We start from the raw sequence: 25656 nt of genomic DNA on the forward strand, positions 1-25656 counted from the left end.
GGAGTAATTATTTTGGTTTTAAGAGACAGATAGCATTTCCTTAAATATGTTTTTTCAATGTTTCACTAATGTTGTTGCCAAGTTATTAACTACGTATCTGTGTATGTAAAATATTTAAAACCGATGTACTTTTATTTTGCATAGTCTTCTAGCTAAATATGATACCTTTAACTGTCTTTTAGTTCTTCATGATTTCAATTCAACTTAGTTATGATTAGTTATACTCCCTCATGTCATGATATTTAGTAATAACTCATATCTTTTAGGTTTACTAACAGTGTCTTCCTCACAGCAGCTGTGTGAAACAGGCAGTGAAAATATTATTACCCTCATTACACAGATGAAAAAACTTTTTGTATGAGAGGAGTAACTGAAGTGACTTGCTCAGGGTTACATAGCCAGTTAAATATGAGATAAGATCCAGTAGCATGTGTTCAAACAATCAGCTTCTCAAGTATAGGGGATATAGGAGTAGCTAAATCTGAAAAAGATTGGGGCTTTTTAATGAATCAGAAACTCAGTATTAGACAAATGAATCAATCTTAGGTTGAATTCCAAGAGGCTTTTATGTCCAGGACTAAAGAACTGGTTCTTTTATCCCCCCTCATCAGAACACATTCTGAATATTGTATTCAGTTCTAGGCACCACAGTTTAGAAATGAAATTTATAAGCTGACATTATTTCCCAAGTTTGAAGAGTAGGGCAGCCAGGATGGTATCAGGCCTGATCTTGTCATATATTAATTGAAGGATGGTGGCGATATTTAGCCTATTGAAGAAAACACCTGAGACTAGAAGTTCAGGGTTGAAAAGAGACCTTAAAGATCATATAATCCAAGCCCCTTGTTTTATACTTGAAGAAACAAAGGATCCAAATGGGGTCAAATGACTTTCCCTACATGTAGTTTAATAGAACTTAGATTTGAACCCATATTTTTAGGCTCAAAATCCAACAATTTTTCCTCTTTATCATGCTTTTAGAGGTCTTTAAGTATTGGAAGACTGTCATATGGAAGAGGAATTGAACTTTTTTTTCTTCTCAACCCCAGAAGGCAGAATGAGAAGCAGTTGTAGAAAAACAGATTTAGAGTTGATCATGGGATAAGTTTCCTAACAAATAGAGTATGAACTTCTTGAAGGCAGGAACTATTTGGTTTTTGTCTTTGTATCACTAGTGCCTACCACAATGTAGGTGCTCACTGAATTGGGTTGAATGAAGTAGAATATACTGCCCTGGGAAGTAGTGAGTTTCTCCTTACCGGATGATTTTTGTTAGTTAGAATATAGAGTAGATTCTTGGCATAGATATCTTCTACATACCTTCCCAATTCTGGGGATCTTTTATTCTGTGATTTTAATACTTATCTTTTTTAGAACTGATTCTATCTTATGTAAAAACTATTAGGATTAAGTGTATTTTTATATTTCTGTTATTTTTCTTTTCTTTGTATGTAATAAGTTCAGATTATAGAACCAAGCTAACATTTAAACTTTATTTTTGTATGAAAATTTAGATTATAATTTCTTTTTTGTTATTATTAATTTAGGAAAAGAAGATATGCTTCATAAGCAGAATCAAATTTTTGTTACAGAATCACAGGTAACTATTTCTCTTAAACAAAAATTAAAAATCCACTCTTAAGTACTTATACTTTTATACCATTTTTTACATTAAACAGAATTTAGGTATTTAGAAAATTACTTATTCGAGAAAAAATGTTCTGGTGTTTTGTAACAGGTTTGTTGTCCCATTGCTAAGGCTGGTTTAAAAAGACTTAGCATTCTGGTGCCCTATGAAGTAATTTTAGTGAGAATAATTTAAGCTATTCAAGGTTCTTTTTGTTTGAGGTTAATATGTTTTCATTAATAACTCCACAGTCATCCCTTAATTAATTTGTCCATATGAAGAGGAGCTGAGACATGAATAATTTTTTTCCCAAAATTTTATACTAGATTCAAATGCTAGAACACAAATAGAGAATTAAAAATAAGGAACAAAAACATATCATGAACTTAAATACAAAGTTAGAAAGAAATAAAAGTATATCATGTGCATAGCAGAACATGAGAGGATTCAAAATTTGTAACAATAAATTTTCATTTCAAGAAAGCCTATATGATAAATAATACTGATTGTTTGAGAATTGTCCATCTTTTCTTTGCTTCCTTGTGAGTTTTCTTTTGTTCTCTGCTGTGCACTTTTTTACTTTGTTCTTTTTCCCCCTCTGCTAGCCCCCCCCCAGAAGAACACCATAAAGTTTAGATGTTTCTCCATAGGTATAGATATATACATACACATATACATATAGACATATACACTCCCGAACCTATTCTACTCCTGATCTTTGTTTTTTATGTATATGCATATCTCGTGTTTCCTGTCTCTCCTGCCTCTACTTTATTTTACCCACTACCTTGCCCTCCTATGACTTGCCTACCCCCCTGCAAGGATCCCTCCCCTATCCTTCCATTCCCGTCAATCTAAACACCCTTCTATACCCATATTTACCTATTTTCTCACCCTCCTCTCCAAAGATCCCTCCCTTGTCCTTTCTCCCCTCCCTTTGCCCTTACCATTTTATTTCTTCTGAATTTAGAAAACTTCTATACTCTTTAAATGTATATGTATTGTTCCCTCTTATATCCATACCTGATGGAAGTAGGTTACCAGAACTACCAGCCCTTCTCCCCTATCTAATTCCTATGTATCAGTTCTTTCTCTTGCACCTCATTTGTAAAAAATAATTACCTTTTTTAGTTGTTACTAAATGGTTCTACTTTTTAAATTCATATCATGCCCGGGATCTCCCCAATCTTTCTTATGAATTACTCAATTATTAATAAGGATCCTAAACATAAATTTTACATTTTACATAGAAAGTAACAGTCTATCCTTATGGATCCCTTATAATCAGTCTTTGTTATGTACCTTATATTTATATTGGTTCTTGTATGTTGAATTGTCTAAGAAGTTCAGGTTTTTTTAAACAAAGTCTTGAAAATCTGAAAGTTTATCAAAAGTCCATTTTTTTTTCATTCAAGAAAATAGTTAACTTTGCAGGTATGATATTTTTGGCGGGAGCCCCAGTACTTTTGTTCTTCTATATGTTGTGTTCTAAGACCTGCAGTCCTTTAATGTTTCTTTTGCTGGGTCTTGTGTGATTCTAATTGTAGCACCATCATATTTAAATTGTTTGAATCTTGATGCTTTTAATAATTTTTCCTTGAGTTGGGGCTTTCAGAGTTGTGACTATGATATTCCTATGAGTTTTCCTCATAGGATCTCTTTTAAGTGGTGATCAATGGATTTTTTCTATTTTTACTTTCCCCCTTTGTTCTGATGCTTCAGAACAATTTTCTTTAATGATACCTTGTATTATTGTATCAAGATTCTTTTTTTGATTATAACTTTCAGTACAATTATTTTTATATTTTCTCTTCTTGATCTATTCTCCAAATCTGTTGTTTTTCTAATAAGATGTTTCACTTTCTCTTCTATTTTTTCATTATTCATATTTTGTTTAATCATTTCCTGATCTTTATAATTTCACTGGCTTCACTTTGCCCAATTCTAATTTTCAAGATGTCATATTCTTCTTTAAGATTTTGAATCTCCTCTTCTAATTGGTTGACTTTCCTTTCATACCCTTCCTGTTTTTCTTGCATGATTATTATTTTCTTTTTAGTTTTTCCTCCATCTCTGTCATTTGATTTGTAAAGTCTTTTTTAAGGTCTTCCATAAATTCTTTTGGGGCAGGTAACCCAAATTACTCTTTGAGGGTTTCTTTACCCCAGTTTCCTCCTCTGAAGATGAACCTGGTCATCTCTGTTCCCATATAGGTTTCTATAGCTGGATTCTTTTCCCTTTGCCTGTGCTTGCGTGTGTGTGTGTGTGTGTGTGTGTGTGTGTGTGTGTGTGTGTGTGTGTGTGTGTGTGTGTGTGGTGATAGCTTAGTTATTTGTAGTCACCTCTAACCCTGGGGTATGGGGAATGGTGCTTCTTGTCCCACATTTTCAGTTCTTTCCTTTACCCTGACACCAAAGCCAAACCTCTAGCCTCCTGTGATTGCCCACAGCCAAGGGCTTTTTGCCCCACTGCTTCTGCATTTACCGGGCTTGAGCTGGTGTAATATAATGGAATGGAAAGGCAACTTCCCAAGGTTCAGAATACCAGCATAGGTGCTCTCCATTTTATTCAGTGACCAACCAAGAACAGAGAAGATCAAAATATGACATCATTCAAAATACAACATTTACTAAGGGTGATTAAATAATCTCCAAGTACTACCCCACCCCAGGACCTTTCATTCATTCAATCAATTACAAAGTCCCTGTTCTAAATACTACTCCACCCCTAGGCTGTACCTTCATTTAGTCCATCACAAAACCCCTCTTCTCAAATGGAGATTAGTTTCCAAACATAAATAAAGTACATTCATTTGTTCAACCATAGAACACAAAAAGGTCAAAAGTTCCCCACCCCTGGATCACAATTGAATCTACCCCAGAGTTACATCAAGCTTAAGCACAGCACTTAATACCCAAACTGAGGTCTTTTCTTCATCTTGACAGGAGGCAAGTTCTCAGCAATCTTAGTTCCTGGGGAGACAAGGCTTAGCAAGGCCACAAGATACATTGCCAGTCTCTTCACTAATTCATCCTCTGTCTGTAGAACAGTCCTAGAACCCCTGAAAACATTAGCAAAACCCTCTCCCAGGATTTCTGTAAACATACAACAAGAAAATCCTTCAGGGCTTCTAAACCAACAGAAAGGTTTCCAGACCCCTGCAACAACAGCACTGTCCTTCACCAGTGGACAGTATTCACTCTCTGTCTGCAGGACAGTCTCAGTAGCTCTGAACCAACAGAAAGGTTCCCAGACCCCTGCAACAACAGCACTGTCCTTCACCAGTGGACAGTATTCACTTTCTGTCTGCAGGACAGTCTCAGGAGCTCTTAGCCAGCAGCCAGGTTCCAGGAGTTCTTCAACAACAGGACTGTCTTTCACCAGTGGACAAATCTGGCAAAACAACATCAAAACAGACAGACAAAGTACCAGCAAAACAGCCATGTCTCCTCAGTCCTTGGCAGCTCCGGGGGCAGGTCTCAAAAGTCCAGGGCAATTCAAAGTGGCCCTCAGCAATCCTTCTCAGTCTCTCTCTCTGCCTCCACGAGGGTGCTGCTTCCAAAAAGTTCTTGTGTCTCTCCAAATCTACGTCACCAACTCCTCCCAGTTCAGGACTTTCTTTTCACATCAACAAGTCCATCCCACAGGTGGGATTAACAAGCTCTGGGTTTTAACACAATCAATTTGAAAACCAAGCCAATACAGGGGAATCTTTATATTCCATTACTATCACAGCTGGTTCCTTCTTGCTCCTGCCGCTCTTTACAGCACAGCTGGGTCTGGCATTCCTTTGTCAGCAGAGGTTCCCTCTATCTTCCTGGACTCAAATGCCCAACTTCCCTCACTATACCAGGGCTAAAAGTTCTGGTGATTGTGGTGAGGCAGCCTCTTGAACCACCTAACCCTAGGGCTTGCCACTTGTTTAAGAGGCTAGCCCCTTGCTGTTAAAATGAGACCTAGCCTGGAAGTGTTTACTCTTCATGGGGATGAAACCTTGTCCTGGGATTTTTCTTTCTGATCTCAAACTGTCCTGGCAGGACCTCTGTTATGCCCCTGTCTTTGTTTATCTCCACCTGCACTTTGTTTGCCCTAAGGTGCTATTTTAACTCTTTTGTGGGGGAAGATCTTGAGAGTCTGGAATTTTCTGACCTACTCCACCATCTTCCCAGAATCCTCTCAACATGAATCATTTTTAAAAATCCTTTATTTTTAGAATTAGTTTACTTTGTACTTGCATTTGAAAACAAGGGTCTTCTAGGGACTTAACTTCAATGAAAATTTGATTTAAAGTGAGAAAGCAATGTGTGTGTGTGTGTGTGTGTGTGTGTGTTTTAGTATATGACCTTATGTTTTTTTTCTTATACTTTCCCCCCATTTTGTTCTGGGAAAAGACCTTTATTTGCCATTAACCTTGGGTAAGTCATTTAATATCTGTTGGTCTGTTTTTCTCATCCATAAAATAACCATGTTGGACTACATAATCTATAGCTTCCTTTCTTTAAGTTTTATGAATGAATGAATTAAACATTTATTAAGTACTGGATATGTGTAAAGCTTTGTACTAAGTGCCAGGGTTATAAATACAAAAGTAAGACAGCCTCTGTTCTCAAAGAGTATATTGTGATGAGGGAGACAAGACATATTGTGATGAGGGAGACAAGACATAGGAAAGCTGTTTTCTATGATTTTTAAAAGGAATGTAAAATGTCAACAAAACATACTTAAGATTCTTAGGCATAAACTTCTAATAATGAATACTGGTAGTGTAGATGCTGTCAATGAACTTGATAGCAACATTAGCTACTGTTAAACTTCCACCAGGTCATCATAGCTTAATATTTGCTTTATAAGCCCATTTAGAGAAAATTACTGCTGCAAGTTTGCTTCTATGTTGTCAGCTTCCTTTCTCTCAATCTGTTTGAAGATAGCTAAAAATTAATTGATTAGCATTTATAATAATACTAAAATAAAGTGCTTAAAATCACGTTCATGTTATCAAATATTTATTGAGTCTGTGGCATAGTGAACCTCTAGATCACTAGCCTTGGAGTCAAGAAGACCTGATGTTGTGTTCCTACTCTACCTTGTACAGATTAGGGGAGAATTGCTTAACCTTGAAATGCATGAAGTAACTGAGTAAGACTTTAAGTCATGGAGGAGTTGCTGTTCTGCTTCTGGGGAAGAAGTTTTTGCTAAAATCATAGATCTGTGGCACCCCTTTTCTCTCCCAATTTTGTGCTTGCTATTGGGGGTGGAGAGGATATAAAACTGGCAGCTTATTACAATTGCAGTCTGTTCTATTGCTGATATTTGTAAGATGTTATATTAAAACTCTTAATGAAGTGTAATTTTAGTTGTCTTTTTTATTCAACAGAATTTTTTGTTACCTTGAACTTTATAAGCACATGATACTTAAAACTTTGAATATTTCCATATAGAAAGAAAAATAAAAAAGGGAAATTGCATATGATACTGTGAATCTTCACTTTCAAGCTTATTTTTAAAAGTATGTAATACATTCAACACATTAGTTTAAAACTTGTTCAGCTTGTCTGTATCTCCCTCTGAATCTCCTTCTGTTCTCTTCTGTGTATTCTTTAAAATGCTTTTTTGGAGCTTCTCTCTCTCCCTCTCCCTCTCTTTTTCTCTGATCACTATCACCATCTACCTCCCAAATGAAAATTAATAATGCAACTCTCCTAACAATTGATCCATCCTTTTGTCATTTCTTATGGTACAACAATATTCCACTATTTGTTCAGCCATTCCACAATCATTGCTCATCCCCTTAGTTTCCAGGTTTTTGGCTAAAAGAAAAAAGTGCTGTTATTGACATTCATACACACAAATATATGTATGTGTGTTTATACATATACATACATACATATATATATTTGTCCTTTCCATTTTTCCTTTTAACTCATTGTTGTACGTACACTAGTGGTATCACTGGGTGTAAAGTTCTAGGAGACAACACTGACATATATTCAGACATAAGGAGAAATAAAAGCAAACTTTTGAAAATTATTTTTCATTATTTTTAATTTGATAAATGTCACCATAAACATGAATATGGCCATATGCAAAGAATAGAAAAAAGATTATATATGAAACCATAAATTTATATCGTTTATTTTTAAAAACATTAAATAAATTCAACATGTTAGTTTCAAAGTTGTTCCTATGTGTGTCTCCCTTTAAACAGCTTTCTGCTCTGTTCTGAGCATTTTAAAAAATGCTCCATTGACACTATTTCCTTTGTTTTTAAGCAAAAAAAAATCTACCCATTGGTTACATGTCTCATTCTACACTTTTAGTCTGTCAGAGTTGTTTTTCTTTTACTATATTACATGTAGCCATCAAATTATTTTCCCTGTATTGCTTATTTCACTATTAATTGACAGAAATCTCCTTAGGTTTCTTTGAATGTTTCTTCCACTTTTGGCACTATAATATTCCATTTCACATTTATTCAACCATTCTCTTGTTGATGGACACCTGTTAATTACAACCTTCTTTAATGTTAAGTATATATTTTTCTTTTTAAAAGGAAAACCCCCATTTTCTTTCTTTTTAGTAGATTTACGATTATAGACTTTCTACTACAATCTGCTTACACACTTTACTTTCTAAAATACTATAATTGTTATGCATAATTGGTATTTTTTTTATAAAATTGAGTTGAGGACAGATCCTCGTCACCTGTCTTATTAAAATTTGTGAGTTAATATATTATACTTGGAAATTTATTTATTTAATAAATATAGAGGTTCTCTTTCACCCCAGGAATCTTGATGGTTTCTGTCAGTATCTTGAAGCACTCCAAACCTGATGTGCTATGTTTTAAAATGGGTAAAATGTAATACAAAAAAAGGAGTTGTGTATTCATATTATAGAACTAAATTGTGACCTATGGCTAGGGAGCAGAAGGGAAAAAAGAAGACTATTTTATGTACCTGTGACATATTAGACCATGGGTTCTTAATATGAATTCCACAATCTTGTTTTTAAAATCTTTTGACAACTGTATTTCAATATAATTGTTTTCTTTTCAATCCCATATACTTTATTTTATGCATTTAAAAACATTACTTTAAAAAGAGGTCCTTGGGCATTACCAGACTGCCAAAGGGAGCCTATGACAGAAAAAAAAAAGTTAAAAATCCCTTTATTACCATTGTGCTATAAGAAATGAGGAGCAGACAGTCTTCATATTTACCTGGAGAGGCTTATACAAACTGATGCTGAGTGAGAAGAGTAGAACCAGGAGAAATTTGTACACAATTACAGACACAACGTATGTGTGATGACCAGCTTTGATAGACTGGACTCTTCTCAGCAATGCAGTGATATGTCAATCCCAAAAGACTCATGATGGAGAAAAATATGTGCATCCAGAGAAAGAACTAGAAAGAACTGAGTTTATATCCAGGTGGAAGCAAAATACCTAATCTTTCTCCTTCTCTTGTTTGGTTTTATGTCCTCTTTACCATTTTTCATTCCATCTGATACAATCCATCTTTATAACCTCATTAATGTATAATGTGAAAGTATTTACAGATCCTATACTTGACTATATGCCTCCATGGGGGGAGGGGAGGGAAGGGGACAAAAAGTGAAACTCAAGGAGTTGTGGAATTGAATCCTGTAAACTAAAAGGAAACAAACAAATTAATTTAAAAAATAATAAAATAATAATTAAAAAAATAAAAATCCCTATATTAGACTGAATGAACAGAATTAGTTGTTACTACTTTGCTGTAGAATTTTTCTTAGGAGCAGCTAGCTAGAGCAGTAGATGGAGTCAGGAAGATTCATTTCTGACTTCAAATCTGGCCTCATACACTAGCTATGTGACCCTGGGCAAATCACTTAACTCTCTGCCTCAGTTTTCTCTTCTGTAAAATGAGCTGGAGAAGGAAATGGCAATTCACTCTAGTATTTTGCCAAGAAAACCCCAAATTGGGTCACAAAAGAGTAAGAAATGACTGAAACAACTGTACAACAAAAAATTTCTCTTACTACCTCAAATAAAATTCTCTTTATGATTATGTAACTTTTTGGCTAAATAGTTCTATTAACTTTTACAAACCCAGCAAACTAGTATATTAATGCTGTTTCTTTAGGGTTTATATAATCTATATGCTTTTTCTCTCTTTCCTTCTAGTATACATCTTCAGGTATTCCAGTGCCAGCCCACATACAAACAAGGTCTATGCTAAGACCATTGGAACTGTCCTTACCCGGTCAAACTGCCATTTCTGAAAATGAGATTTTAAAGAAAGAGTTAGATGCCATGAGAGCCTTTTGTGATTCAGCTAAACAAGAGAAGCTTAAGTTCCAAAATGAACTAGCCCATAAAGTGGCAGAATGCAAAGCTTTGGCATTAGAATGTGAAAGAGTCAAAGAGGATTCTGATGACCAGATAAAGCAATTGGAAGATGCTTTAAAAGATGTTCAGAAGAGAATGTATGATTCAGAAGGTAAAGTAAAGCAAATGCAGACTCATTTTCTTGCTCTGAAGGAGCACTTGACGAATGAAGCAGCTTCAGGAAATAACAGATTAACAGAAGAACTAAGGGAGCAGTTGAAAGAAATGAAAGCAAAATATGAGGGAGCTTCTGCTGAAGTAGGAAGGCTAAAGAACCAAGTCAAACAAAATGAAATGTTAGTAGAGGAATTCAAAAAGGATGAAGGGAGACTAGTAGAAGAAAATAAGCGATTACAGAAGGAATTTAGCATGTCTGAAATAGAGCGAGAGAAGAGAGGAAGAAAAGCTTTGGAAATGGAAAGCCAGATAAAAGAATTAGCAACAAAATTGGCCCTCTCCATCCCAACAGAAAAATTTGAAAACATGAAGAGCTTATTATCAAATGAAGTGAATGAGAAAGCAAAAAAATTTGTAGAGATGGAAAGAGAATATGAAAAATCACAGGCTGAACTTAGACAGTTAAAGAGAGAAATTGAGAATTATAAAGCTAAGCTTTCTCAACATGTTAGACCAGAAGAGCATGAACAACTTAAGGACAAATTTGAACAAAAGTCAGGTGAATTTGGGAAGAAGATCACTGAGTTAACTTTGAGGAATCAGACATTACAGAAAGAACTTGAGAAGGTTGGTTCAGATAATAAGCTACTAAACCAACAGTTGCAGAACTTAGCGATTGAGATAAAAACTCATTATATTCCTTTAAAATTGAACGAAGAAATGAAAAAATCACATGCTTTGATAGTTGATGATTTGAACAAAAAAATAATGGATGTGACACAAAAGTATAAAGAAAGAGAAATGGAAACTGAGAAGCTGATGGTGGAAAAAAACAATTTATGTAAGAATGTCAGTCATCTTGAAGCTACATATATCCCTCTAGAAAACCATGAAAAAGAGATAATGGCTCTAAAATCCAATATCATTGAACTAAAAAATGAAGTTTCAGAACTTAATAAAAAATGTGGTGATGGAAAAGAAAAGTTGCACATAATCACATCTGAGAATGCAAAACTGAAAAAGTCTATAAATGAACAATATGTGCCTGTTACAACCCATGAAGAAATTAAAGCAGCGTTAAGTAGCACATTGGATAAAACTAACAGAGAATTGACAGATGTGAAAAAAAAACTTGAAGGTATAAAACAAGAATTTATACAAATAAAAGATGAGAATGGAGCATTAAAAAAAAAGTTAGAGGATTCTAAGAACCAAATGAAAACTGAGTTTATCAGCCTAAAAGAACATGAAGAGAAAATGAATGCTATTAACAAAAACCTAAAAGAAACACAGGAAAATAATGTTGAAGTACTTGCTAAGTATAATAAGGGTCAAGAAGAGATTTTAGCATTGCTTGATGAGATTGAAGCCCAGAAGAAGGAGCTTGACACAATACAAGAATGCATTAAGCTAAAGTATGCGCCAATTGTTAGTTTTGAAGAACGAGAGAAAACCTTTAAAGCCACTGTGAAGGAACTCAAAGATCAGTTGCTAACACAGACACAAAGATGCAATGTAGGGGAAGAGGAGGCTCAGAAATGTCAGCAGGAGAATGAAAAATTAAAGAGTGAAATCCTCATGATCCAGAAAGATTTGAAGAATAAGGATATTCTCATTGAGAATTCCCATGAATTGGAAAAAACATTAAACCAAAAAACAGAAGAGCTTAACAAACAGCTAAAGGATTTGTCTGAGAAGTACAGAGAGGTAAAAAGTGAGAAAGAGAAGCTCCTGGAAGAAAATGCCAAACAGACCTCTGAGGTACTTGCAGTAAAATCGATTTTGCAGAAACAACATGTTCCCTTGGGGCAGGTTGAAGAGCTGAAAAACTCTCTTAATGGCACAATTGAGGCTCTGAAAGAAGAGCTCAAGGACAAACAGAGGCACCATGAAGAAGCTCAGAGGGCAGCAGCTGAATGGCAACAGATGTTAGAGAATCAGAAACACTCTTCTATGTCCCTGGTGGAACACACACAGATAAAGGAAGCTTTGGAGAAAGAAATTGGGTGTATGAAAACTAGATTGAGTGAAAAGGAAGAAGAAAGTCAAGCCAAAACAGAAAAGATCTCTAAACTCCAGCATGAGATTCAGAATTTGAAGCAAGCATTTAAGAAATTAGAATCTAGAGAGGTTATTGATTTATCAGAATATAACACAATGAAGAGTGCCTTAGAAGCACAAATTACCAATATAACAGAAAATATGACTGCCTTGAATAAAAAGTATGAGGAAGTGTGTGAAGAGGCTGCACGTGCCAAAAAGGCAGAGCTATCTGCAAAGGATGAAAAGGAATTGATACAGTTGAGGAGCTTAAGCATTGAACAAGAAATTAAGGAACAGAAAGAGAGATGTGACAAATCCTTAACAACAATTACTGATTTACAAAGAAGAATGCAAGAGTCTGCCAAACAAATAGAAGCAAAAGACAATAAGGTTGGTAGTAAATCTGCATGATTATAAGCTGGAAAATAAAACCCAGTATTATGTCATGATAAATTCAGATTCTTTATGGCTCTTCCTTGTACATAAAATGCTAATTGTCTAGTGTTAAAAATGTTTTGGGCAGTCAAAAAAAAAGTGCAGTAAGTATACTTTTTATAGCAACCAGGTACTAAGCTTGGTTTTGTGGAAGATGCAAAGCCATATAAAAGGCTTTGCTTTCAAGTTTTTACAGTATCATTTAGGAAATTTTACAGATAGATATATCTACACACACACACAAACTGGAGCTAAGAAGATAGTATTTAAGTGTCAAATGAAAGACACTTAGTACTCTTGCAGTTGAGAAAAGAGAAGGCTGTTCGGGGCTGAGATGACAGCTAGAATTAGCACAACATAACTGGGACTGCTCTTTAGATACTGGAATCCAAGGGAATGTAGTTCCTCTGTCACCTCCCAACATCAGTTCCTCTAATGACTCATTCCCTTGTGCAGCACTGGCTGCCAACCACTCTGAGTCCTTTGGATGTTATATCTCTTTTCCAGAGTGCTTTCTCACTTCAGCAGAGCATATTGCATCACCCCTTTTATTAAGCAATTCATATCATACCTTCCCCTAGTCAGTAATTTTTTTGCCGTATTTCTCACTGAGCCCTCAGAATCATCTTCTGTTGTGGTATAGTAAAAAGATAATTGGATTTACAGTCAAAGCACCTGAGTTTGAATCCTGGCTCTACCAGTTAACTACCTGTCTGACTCTGGGCCAATCACTCTTTCTCATCTGTAAAATGAAGATGTTGAAGTTAGTGACCTTCTAAGGTCCTTTATAGTTCAAAATCTTTGATCTTATAAGTTCTCTTTATCTTGAATTGTTTACATTTATTGTTGCTCCCTCAGACTTCATTTTCTCTTAAAGATACCAGAGTCAGTTAGTAAACATAGAACCTACTACCTACCATGACTTTTGTTGAGCCCTGGGAATACAAAGAAAGGAATAAACAATTCAAGACCTCAGAGAGTTCGAATTTAATGGGAAGATACAGCATGTAAGAAGAAGCTGAAAAGGGGATTGGGAGAAGGTGCCAGGGGCATCATGGAAGTCCTACAGCCAGGGTAGAAAGTGATCTGAGAAAGAGAAAGTTTTAGAGTTGATGTCATATTACAGAAATAAAAATTTCTAAAGATCATAAAGTCCAGTAAAATAATTGAGTTGGGGAATGATGAGGTAAATTCCTGAGGTGCCTTCCTCAAACTGAGCATCTGGGTGAAGCTCTTCAAAGGTCCCTCCCTCACACATACCTTTTCTCGAACCAAAGGGAGGGTGAGGCCCCAGGTGCATGGGGTGCTGAGGAACTGTGAGTTTCTGAGTTGTTTTCATCTTACAGAATGGTGAGTTTCTGGATACCATGAAGTCCAGGAAAGTAACTGGGTGATAAGGTGAATTCTCTGGGTTCCCTCCTTAAATTGTGGAAGATGCCATATCTCTTGAGACTTTCTAATGGCATTTTTTTCACATCCTATGAAATACAGAGCCAGGAGGAGGATCATAGATATAGTTGGAAGGACTTTACAGGTCATTAGATCTAGTCCCATTTTACAGATGAGAAAATGAAAGCTCGGAGAGGTTAAGTGACTTGTCCATAGTCATACAATTAGTGAATATCAAAGGTGGTATTTAAACCCAGGTCTTCTTGGCCTCAAATATATCACAATCCAATGTGCCATGCTAATCCTAAGGAACTGGTATATTCCTTGTTCTCCACTGCCACTTTCAGACCTTTCTACCACCATTAGTCAGCAGTCACCTCCTTAAAAGTTTATTCAAGCCTGTCCAGATCCTTATTGCTGTTATCTGCATACCTGCAAGTTTATCTCCATTCTCCCCAATAAATAGTAGCTAGAGGACAGTCTCATTCTTTATCGCTGCCCCCTTCAAATACCCTTGTTTGCTGGTTTCTCAATTGCTCTTCAACTCCCATGATTTCTGACTCCAGATTACCTCAAACACAAATTGAAGAGTAGTAATCATATGTTTAATCCCTACCTCCACTCCCCATTCCCAGTCTATCGTATAAATGTGTCCCAAGTGCTAGAATTCTAAATTGTTCTGGGTGAAGTTGAAGGAAAGCTTCATAGAACTGTGAGATCTGTAATGTTTTCAAATGAGTATTTAGTTAATGAGTGGATAATAGAAACTGTTTTCTTCCTCTTAACTTTTTCTCTAAGATAACAGAACTACTTAATGATGTGGAACGACTAAAACAGGCTCTTAATGACCTCTCACAACTTACCTACACAAGTGGGAATTCTACAAAGAAAGAGAACCAACAGGTAGAAACATTGCAGCACCAGGTGAAATCTCTGCAACAGCAGCTGGCTGTAAGTACCTAATAAGACATGAAATTTAGTCATGGTGCATATTGATATAGCTAGTCTTCTTCAGGCTTTTGCAGCATATTTAGAAGTCAAAAGGTCTGAGACCTTGTTCAGATATGTAATAAATATGTAATATCTCTGGTGAAAATAATATTTGGATTTCAAAGTTTCCTTCTTTAAAATATAAATCCCTTTTAAGGCATCTTAAAGTTAAGAGAATTTCTAGAATTATCTGCTCTCTATTAAGAAGACAGTTCCTATAGCTTTATATACTCCTGAAAATGGTGTATTTACTGCCACTATATTCATTGTACTATATTTGGTTCTGTGGGGGATATAAAGAGTTATGCTGCATGGTTCTCAGGGCATTTATAATCTAGATAGGAAGACAAGACAAAATCCTGTGGAAAATAAAATAATTCCATGAGAAATGTTAAATATCATTATATAACTAAATGAATAAATGCTGTGAGTTTTGAGGAAAGAAATATTACTGTAGATTGGAAGAAAGCAGAACCAATAGAACAATATATGATTACAATAATTCAAATGAAAATCACACTGGGTAGTTGAACTCACATTAATTGCAATGAATAGTTTGGTTCTAGGGAAGATGAATTGTACCATGCCTCTCCTTTTTATGGGAGATATGAGGGATTATTAGTATAGCAAGGCAAACCAACTAACATTTATTGTTAAGTATTTATTATGTTCCAGGAGAAGGGGATACAAATATAAATAAAAACACAATCCCTGCCCACAAATAGCTTACTTCCTAACAGCTGTAAATATACAAAAAGAAGCTGAAAAGTTGGGGGTGGAGAGGTAGGAAGGAAGGGGTATATGTACCAGGCATAGTACTGAGGTACAGAAAGTCAGAAGCACAGCCAGTCAGGGATCAGTGGCCCTTCCTGGGTAAAGCCCAAAGCGCAGACTAGGAGAGCAATGACCACACCTTACCCCAGATAACACCACCTTGGAAGCACCAAAACCTTCCAGCCTCCCAGAACTAGCTCTGAAAACAGCAATGTGGAAAAGCTTGAAGCTTGAGGCAGTGCCCCTCAGCCCCACATGCTGAGAATAAAGCCCAACATTAACATAAAGTTCTAAATCAAGAAATAGAGTGGAAAAATAAGCAAACAAACAAAAAAACTTAACCTCAAAAGGCTACTATGGTAACAAAGAAGATCAAGACACTAATTCACAAAAAGATAATGAAGTCAAAACAGCTGTAAGAAGAACCTGAAAGAAAGAAGAAAAAGAATTAGGCACAATCCCAACAAGAATTCCTGGAAGAGTTTACAAATTATTTTAAAAATCAAGAGTGGTAGAGGAAGAATTAGGTAAAGAAATGAAAGCAAAGGAAGAAAATTATGAAAAGACAATTTACAACTTGATAAAAGAGGAACAAAAAATGCTGAAGAAAATTACACCTTAAAAAACGGAATTGGCCTAATGGAAAAAGAAGGGGACAAAAATTCACTGTTGGAAAATAATGCCTTAAGAAAAACACAGGGAGCAGCTAGGTGATGCAGTGAATAGAATACTGGCCTTGGAATCAGGAGGACCTGAGTTCAAATCCAGCCTCAGACACTTGACTCTTAACTAGCTGTGTCACCTTGGGCAAGTCACAACCCCAATTTCCTTGCCTTTCCCCCTCCAAAACAAACAAAAAATCCCAGAATTGACCAAAATGGAAAAAGAGAGTTATAAAATTTCACTGAAGAAAATAATTCTTTAAAAATTAGAATTGGTCAACTGGAAGCTAATGACTCCATAACACATTAAGAAACAGTAAAACAAAGTCAAAAGAATGAAAAGATAGAAGAAAATGTTAAATGTCTCATTGGAAAAATAAACAACCTGGAAAATAAATCAAGGAAAGATAATTTAAGAATTATTGGATTATCAGAAAGCCATGATCAAAGAGCCTCGACATCATATTTCAAGAAATTATCAAGGAAAACTGCCTCAGTATTTTAGAAACAGAGGCTAAAATAGACATTGAAAGAATCCATAGATTACCACCTGACAGAGATCCCCAAATGAAAACTCACAAGAATATCATAGCCAAATTCCAGAGCTCTCAGGTCAAGGAGAAAATACTTCAGGCAGTCGGAAAGAAACCATTCAAATATCATGAAACTACAGTGATGTAGCAGCTACCACAATGAGGAGTAGAGGGTGTGGAATATGCTGTTCTGGAAGGCAGAAGATCTGGGATTATATCCAAAATTAACCTACCCAGCAAAACCAAGTATTTCAAAGGAAAAAAATGGATTTTTAATCAAATAGAGGACTTTCAAACATTCCTGATGAAAAGACCAGAGCTGAATAGAAAATTTGATTTTCAAATACAAGACCTAAGGAAGAGAAATTATAAGGGACTCAGATTTACCTTTCTATATGGGAAGATAATACATGTATGGTCAAAGAACTATGTCATTATTTGGGCAGTTAGAAGGATTCTACATAGAAAGATGTGGAAATGAGTTGATTATGTTGGGATGATGTAAAAAAAATGGATAGATAAGAAAGAAGGATCCCCTAGGAGAAGAGGAACTGAGAGGAAGAATGGGAAAAATTGTTTCACATAAAAGAGTCATGAAAGAAAGAGCTTTTATAGTGGAGGTAGTAATAGTGGAAGTAAGACAGACAATACTTAAAACTCATTCACATGTAAATTGGTCCAAAGAAGGAAAATATAAATGCTCAATTTGTAATTAGAAATCTATCATACCCAAAAGAGAAGTAACAGGGGAGGGAGATGAGGAAAAGCGAGGGGCACAGGGGAGGAAGGAGGGGAATAATTAAAGGGAAAGCAGATAAAAGAAGGCAGTGGTCAGAAGGAAAACAGAGTTTAGAGGATAGACAAGAAAAAAAAAGGATAAGCAGAAGTAAATAGGATGGAGGGAAATGTACAATTTGCAATCATATCTGTGAATTTAAATAGGATGAACTCATCATAAAAACAGAAGTACATAGCCAAATGGATGAGAGACGAGAATCTAACAATATATTGTTTACAAGAAACACATTTGAAATAGAGAGACACATGTGGGGTAAAAATAAGGGTTGGGAGTAGAATATATTATGCTTTAGCTCAAGTTAAAAAGGCAGGGGCAGTAATCATGATCTTAGACAAAGGAAAGTAAAGATAGACCTAATTAAAAGGAATAAGCAGAGAAATTGTATCTTGCTAAAAAGAACTAAGGTTTTGCACAAACAAAACCATGTAACCAAGAAGAAAAGCAGGAAACTGGAGAAAATTTTATAGCAAGTTTCTCTGAAGAGCTTCATTTCTTAAATATATAAAAACTGAGTTAAATGTATAAGAATATGTATCATTTCCCCAATTGATAAATGGTAAAAGGATATGAACAGGCAGTCTTCAGAAAAAAGAAATCAAAGTTATCTAAAGTCATGAAAAAGTGTTCTAAATCACTATTAATTAGAGAAAATCGAGTTAAAACAACTCTGAGATAACTACCTCACACCTATCAGATTAGCTAACATGACAGAAAAGGAAAATTACAAATGCTGGAGGGTATATGCACAAGGATTGTGAACTGATCTAACCATTTAAATAGGAGAACAATTTGTACCTATGCCCAAAGGGCTATAAAACTGTGTATATTCTTTGCCCCAGCAATACCACTACTAGTTCTGTAGCCTAAAGTGATCAATGAAAAGGGAAACAAGACCTCTCTTTACAAAAATGTGTATACCATTTCTTTTTGCTGTGGCAAAGAATTAGAAATCAAGAGGATGTCCATGAATTGGGGAATGGTCAAACAAGTTGTGGCATATTATTGTGATGGAATACTACTGTGCTATAAGAAATGACAAGCAGAATGGTTTCAGGCTAACCGGGGAAGACTTATGTTACCTCATACAAAGTGAATTGAGCAGATCCAGGAGAGCATTATACACAGTAACAGCAAAATTTTAAGGATGATCAACTGTGAAAGACTTAGCTACTCTGACCAAGAAAGTGTTCTGAAGCAATTCCAAAGGTGCTGTGATGAAAAATGTTATCTATGTCCAGAGAGAGAATTGATGGGCTCTGAATGTAAATAGAAGTATACTTTAAAAACTCTTAATTTTTATTTGTGTTTTCTTTTGAAACGACTAATATAGAAATGTTTTACATGACCTCATATATAAACAATATCAAATTATTCCCCTTCTCAAGGAGAGGGGAAAGGTGAGAGAGAAGGAGAGAATTTGGAACTCAAAAATTTTAAAAAATAATTGTTAAATTTTTTATATGTAAATGGTGAAAATATTTAATGAAGTAAAATAAATTTTTAAAAAATGCTTGTTGAATTGAATTACAGTATTTTTAGCTGTGAGGTTCTAAAGGCTGACTGAGTTGGTTACCAATAGTAATGAAGCCTAGTGTAGGGATTTGTTATATGTAAATTTGTTGAATTGAATCAAATCCTTCCTTGGGCTGAGGACATTGTTTTTGCTTACATAATTGTCACTGAATCTTAAATTCAAGCAAAATAATTCAAGTTAAGGTAAGGGTATTAGAGAAGAAATTCTCTTTTTAAATTACTTTTGATGTACATATTTAAAAAATACAAACTCAGTTCTTTTACTCGTTGCTTTTTTAGAAAAAGTACTAGCATTATTGAAATTATACTGTAATTATGTTATAAAATAATCCACTAATCAAAGGGATACCCTTCTATTGGAGAATGGCAGAACAAGTTGTGTTATATGAATGTAATGGAATTCTATTGTGATATAAGAAATGATGAGCAGGCAGATTTCAGAAAAACCTACCTAGACTTACATGAACTGATGCTGAGTGAAGTGAGCAGAACCAGAACGTTGTACACAGGAACAGCAACATTGTGCAATGGTCAACTTTTCAGCAATACAATGATCCAAGACAATTCCAAAAGACTCATGAAGGAAAAATGCTATACACATCCAGAGAAAGAACTGATAAAGTCTGAATGCTGACCGAAGCATATTATTTTCACTTTCCCTATTTTTTCAGTTATTTTTTCCCTTTGTTCTGTTTCTTCTTTCACAACATGACTAATGTGGAAATATGTTTTATATGATGGCACATATATAACCTGTATCAAATTGCTTAATGCCTCAGGAAGAAGGGAGGGAGAAATTTTTGAACCCCAAAATTTTATAAAAAACGAATGTTGAAAATTGTCTTTACATGTAATTGGAAAAAATAAGATACCATTAAAAATAATCCACTATATTGGCAGTTTTGCTTTCTGAGAAAAACCTCATATAATGCAGCACAAAATACTCTCAAATCAAAATTTAAAGACCAGTTTATTTGGAATTGGGGAGATATAGGACACTGAAGGCCTTTTGAGGGAGAATGCTGCTTCAGAGGGGACTAAGAGAGATGTTGCTACTCTCCAATGTGGCCACAACTGTGGAACAGGGGATGAGAGAGGTGAACTATAGCATCTAGTAGCTTCATATTTTAACTGGAAGGAATATAAATGCTGTGAGTACTACCTGCATGCAGGGTATCCCAAAAATTGTAGTGTAGCTACTACTTTAGCTACTTAATGTTTAAAACTCCACTGTGACTTTTGAGACTCTGCATTTTGATGAACTGGGGCTCTGCCTACTATATAATTCTGTATTAAGTGGGTCCAGGTTGCTTGATTACTATGAATGCATGAGAAACTCATGGAGCCAAAGGGGAATATTACAGTAAGGATCCAGGGTCTGTTGGAAATTCAAATTTTACTCAAGTGAAAATAAATTACTTTCTAGCCTTTTTCCTGTTTCTTTTTATAGGATGCCGACAGACAGCACCAAGAAGTGATTGCAATATATCGGACGCATCTTCTTAGTGCTGCGCAGGTAAATAGTCCCTTCCACCCCACCCCTTTTGTTAAATAAACTTGTATAAAAGTAATTGATGTTTAGAGTAACTGCACCCCATATGTTTATTTAAAAATAATTGTGTTTCTTTTAGCCATGCTTGCGTATGTTCAGGAGGAAATTTTAAAAACTATACGGCAACACAGCATATTAAATTTAGTGTTGTCTCCATCTGCTCATCGCTCAGTTTATAGACAGTTTGGCAACATACAGTGGTGACACACATTAATGGTGTTGCTATCTGGAGATAGTGCGTTGCCATCAACATATCTCCTTATGCTGAAAAAATGGAGTCAAAAGACCTTAGTGATTTTCTTGGGAATTCGGAAATGTTCTATGTATTTCAGCAGAGCGCTTTGATCATTTAAAAAGTAGCATGTGTAAAGAACTACATTGGATTTTAAATAAGAAAATAATTTGACTTTGGAAACTTTTTTTTCCTTCATACTGAAGGAAAGTGAAGCTGACATAGATAGAAGAATTCTCTATTTGCATAAATTAATATTTAAATGAGAAAAAACATTTTGTCATAGCATACTATGGAAAGTGGTTGTATGTGAATATTATATGTCATTCACTACAGAAACTCTTTAACCAATGTAATACTTTATCTGCCATACCCTCCACCTTTGCTCCCAGTAGTTTTTAAGGAATACTTTTATTAAAAAGACAAAACCGTTGCATGTTAGACGAAAAGAAATAGGAATTGTTTTCATAAACGGACAGTACCTTATCATAGAGGCATGGATAGCAGAGGTGGAAGGAAACACTGGATGAAAAGTAATGATGGAGATAATAAAGAAAAAACACTGGGTGAGTCGTACAAACATGAATAAGAAGAGTAGATGATAAGGAGCCCTTAAAAATAAAGACCTCGAACTTGAAGAATGAATGTTATAGGAGAGAGATATTCTTGGTAATACTGTTTTGAAATAACAGAAAAAATGATAGTTGAACACGTTACAGTATTTGATACAGGAACTTGATAAACAAGTAAGCTAGAGATTTGAAATGGGAATGCAGAGGAAGATGTGGGAATTGAGTGGAAAGACATGTATTTTAGAGGGGAGAGTGAGTGATTTGGGTTGGGTATTGTCTAGAGTACATACAACAGCTTCTTCCCTGGTAGATATCCCAAACTAACAGCCAAGGTTTCATGGTTATTTCTTTTGAAACAATAATAATAAATAACTTAGATATTATATTTCTGTTTTTAACTTTTTTTTTCTTCTGCTGACTACTAATGCAACACAAAACAAAAGCAATTGGCATCTGAAAAATCTTGCCTTCTGGCACATAAAGTTAACTAAGAAATTCAGTTTAGTCAACTATAGCTAATGTTTGAAATTTAAACATCCTGCTGTTACAGAAACAGATTTTGGAAGAGAAACCTTTTATATTAATAGGAAGTGTTGTGCTGTAATCTATTTAAGTTTTGAAGCCCAAAAATGGGATGGAGGCCATATTGGCTTTTTGCATTTAATCACACGACTCTTTAAAAAAACTTTTTTTTTAAAGCAATCGGGGTTAAGTAACTTGCTCAGGGTTACACGGCCAGTTATTTTTGGGTGTGGTGCTAAGTATCTGAGCCCAGATTTGATCCCCAGGTTATCCCAACACTGGAGCTGGTGCTCTTACTTGCTGAGCTACCTGGCCACCCCACACACAACTCTTTTTAAATTCAAAATTTTTCTCTCTAATTTTCCCCCCTAATTTATAACTTCATTCTGCCCCCTGACACTTTACTCTGCTTACTAAAAAAGATAATAATGATAATTTCCTTTCTTTAGAGGAAAAAAAAAATCAACACTTGGAAAATGTATTGTTAGTCTGCATTTTCATGTTAGTATTGCTCCCCTTCTTCCAGTGATTAGTAATAGTACCTTACTGTTATTGCTACTTTATTGTAAATATGGTCATACTAGAGCTGTATATGTTTACTCCTCATGCCAAGGATTTGGTTTTTGATTAGTCACACAATGTATTATACTCTTCTAAAGTCCTTTTTAGTTTTAGCATTTTGTGGAAATGAAGGTGATTTAAATTTTTTCTCCTCTAATTTGAAGGGTCACATGGATGAAGATGTTCAGGCTGCCTTACTCCAGATCATCCGTATGAGACAGGGGCTTGTTTGCTAGAATACTCAGTCCTGATTAGTGAACAACTGCTTTACCTGACTGGAGCTTGTGACTGTGTTTGTATTAACCTCCAGAGCCTTCCTTCCCCTCTTTCTATGGAATTTACTGTGTTAACATAACTAAAATTAAATATTTTTTTTCCTAGTAGGAAAAAATGAAATGAGAAAGATGAGTCTGTTGCTGTTACAGTATGATCAATTTATGTTATATTCAAAATTTATTTATTGTGTGTTTTGAGGAAATTTAGAGTATTTAAAGTTCTTGCAAATCTTGCAGTCAAAATGATGACACAGTTGATTGCTGCTACTGATGTCATAGTGACTACTTTAAAAAAAATATCTTTGGTACCCACTACAAAACATGAATTCAGTTATAAACGAGTCCATATAAAATGATTTTTTTTTTTGGCTAAGACAGGTTGTTTAAAGAGTTCTTTTAGAGTATTCAAAAGCTGATAGCTACTTTTAAGTGAGTCAAAACACCTCCTTTTGGTCTTTAGTGGAGGAGTGTCAAATAAGATGTGATGTGGTGTCCAGAAATGTATTGTAACTTGGCTGGCCAAGTTGCATTTCTGTTTAAATAACTTAAATTTAAGTGCCTTTTCTTTTTCTGGAAGTACAGATTTTCTCCTCATACACTAATAAATTTTATGCTTTTTTACAGAGATATTTTTTCATTAATGCTTTGTAACTGATTACATTTAGATTAAGAATAGCTGAACTGGATTTTATCAGGAGTTTCTAAATGATCTGTTAATTTCCAGTACAGTATCTTAATTTTTACTTAAAATAGTGATTTTTCATGCTCTGGTGATTAAATAACTCTTTGATAAATTATATGCTAGATTCCTTAAAGTGTCAGATCTTTAGCAACAACTTTAAAACTTTGCCACTATAATAACCAAAATAGATATTAAGTGTGTCTTGCAACTATTTCAAGTTTATTTATAGGAAAGTTGCACCCAGAGGCAATTCTATTTTGAGGTCTACCTTTCTTGCAAATTGAGCATTAGCTTATTAATTAAAACTTGTCTTTGTGGTTTTAATTGAAAATACAATTGCTTTTTTTTTTTTTTTTTGCTTTTTGGAGGGCAATTGGGGTTAAGTGACTTGCCTAAGGTCATATGGCTAGTTTTTGTGTTAAGTGTCTGATGTCAGATTTGAACTCAGGTCCTCCTGACTCCAGGGCTGGTGCTCTATTCACTGTGCCACCTAGCCGCCCCGTGAAAATACAATTGTTAAAGGAGAAAATTGCAAGGATTCTCTATATCAAAAAAATCTGATATGCTTATAGTAAACAGTCTAGTGAAACCAACTATTTAATACATCTCAGTATAAAAAGTTTAACTGTCTTAAGTTTATTATTTTATTCATATTGTTTACTATTCAAATTGCGGGATGGGGTGGAAAACCTCACTTTATACCAAACAAGGCCAAAAGAATAACCACTCCAGCCAAGTTTTCTTGCTGAAATTAAAGAGAATGTGACTTACCTTCGAATATTAGTGCTTCCTGAGGCAGAGTATGGATCTGTCTGATGAAGCTCAGGGCAAACTCCTATCAAAATAGAAACTGCTGTCTAGAGAAAACTGACTTCATTTGCTAAATGGAGAGCTATATAGCAGTAATAGGGATTTCTAAAATGTATTTTTCAAAAATCATTAATGTAGAGTGTTAAATTTTGCATAAGGAATATTTAAGTCTTTTATTAGCATGATTAAATGCTCTTCTGTTCTAGTATCTAAGTGGAATCTCTTAGAATTCAGATTGTAAGGGTGCACATGTTAAATTTAAGTTTTAATTTACCTTTTGTAATTTTGTTGAAACTCTTACTAGAAAGAAGTTGCTAAACCGAAACTGACATTTCAAAATTGTATTTTCCTAATTTTTGGGAAACTATGTATATTTTATTTCTTCTATATCCATCAATAAAATGCTGCTCTCAGTGAATGGTGGTTTAATGTCTTTGTAACAGATAGATGAATGAAAATAACTTCCTCATAGCTTCTTGGTAATTAAAGCAGAGTGGGAAACTACTTCAAGGTCTAGTTTTAGCCACCTAAAATGAAAACACATGTACTTTCTGTACTTGAATCAACTGTATTTTTTCCTTGATTTTTTGTTTGTGTTTAAAACTCCATTTACAAGATTGAAACACGAAAACTTTTTTTTGGTAAAATAAATTGATAACATGTAATAGATAGTTTTGGTTTTTTTCCTAGCTTATGTTTTAGAGGGTGTGAGCATAGGGTTAAAAGTACAATAAATCATTGACCAAGGTTTTGTGAGTGTTCTCTAAAAGCTGCACAATTTCTGATTTATTATAGGACATTAATGAAAAGTTTTCTTAGTGTCTTTCTCCCTCTGTCTTTTTCTTTTCCTACCTGATAGAAAAAAAAATTTGATTTTCTTTGTTAGCAATCCAGTATTATAAAAAGAAGGGTTTGATACAATAAAGAGATCAAACACCTACATCAGAAAGTATATTAATTTTTAGTACTGTGCTGAATGTGTATGTTAATTCTACCAGTGCTATTCTAAATCTCAAAATAAATTTGTCTTGATATTAAGGGTAGATTTTAAAAAAATTATTAAAATGGGCTATTCTTCTCACTGTATCCCAACAAAGTTTCACATTGTTTAAAGTTTCCTGTTGTTCCAAATATATTTGCTTTTCTTTGCTTCAACTCTAACTTTCTTTGTTTTAAC

At 34.8% G+C, this 25656-nt stretch overlaps 1 protein-coding gene across 3 annotated transcripts in view; it reads left to right on the forward strand.

Annotated features, from left to right (window-relative positions):
- Positions 1 to 24897, forward strand: part of UACA (uveal autoantigen with coiled-coil domains and ankyrin repeats) — a 111487-nt gene extending 86590 nt beyond the window's left edge. For all 3 annotated transcript variants that reach the window (XM_069098183.1, XM_069098184.1, XM_069098185.1), the window contains 5 exons: positions 1548 to 1600; positions 9795 to 12548; positions 14781 to 14933; positions 20724 to 20789; positions 22877 to 24897. In XM_069098183.1, the coding sequence (XP_068954284.1) occupies positions 1548 to 1600; positions 9795 to 12548; positions 14781 to 14933; positions 20724 to 20789; positions 22877 to 22948 (3098 nt within the window). In that variant the 3' untranslated portion in view covers positions 22949 to 24897. The remainder of the gene's footprint in view (positions 1 to 1547; positions 1601 to 9794; positions 12549 to 14780; positions 14934 to 20723; positions 20790 to 22876) is intronic.
- Positions 24898 to 25656: the final 759 nt, after the last annotated feature.

This window comes from Petaurus breviceps, unplaced genomic scaffold (assembly GCF_028583685.1).
Source record: "Petaurus breviceps papuanus isolate PSGF00001 unplaced genomic scaffold, PetGlider_PUasm1.0 37, whole genome shotgun sequence".
Lineage (NCBI taxonomy): Eukaryota > Metazoa > Chordata > Mammalia > Diprotodontia > Petauridae > Petaurus > Petaurus breviceps.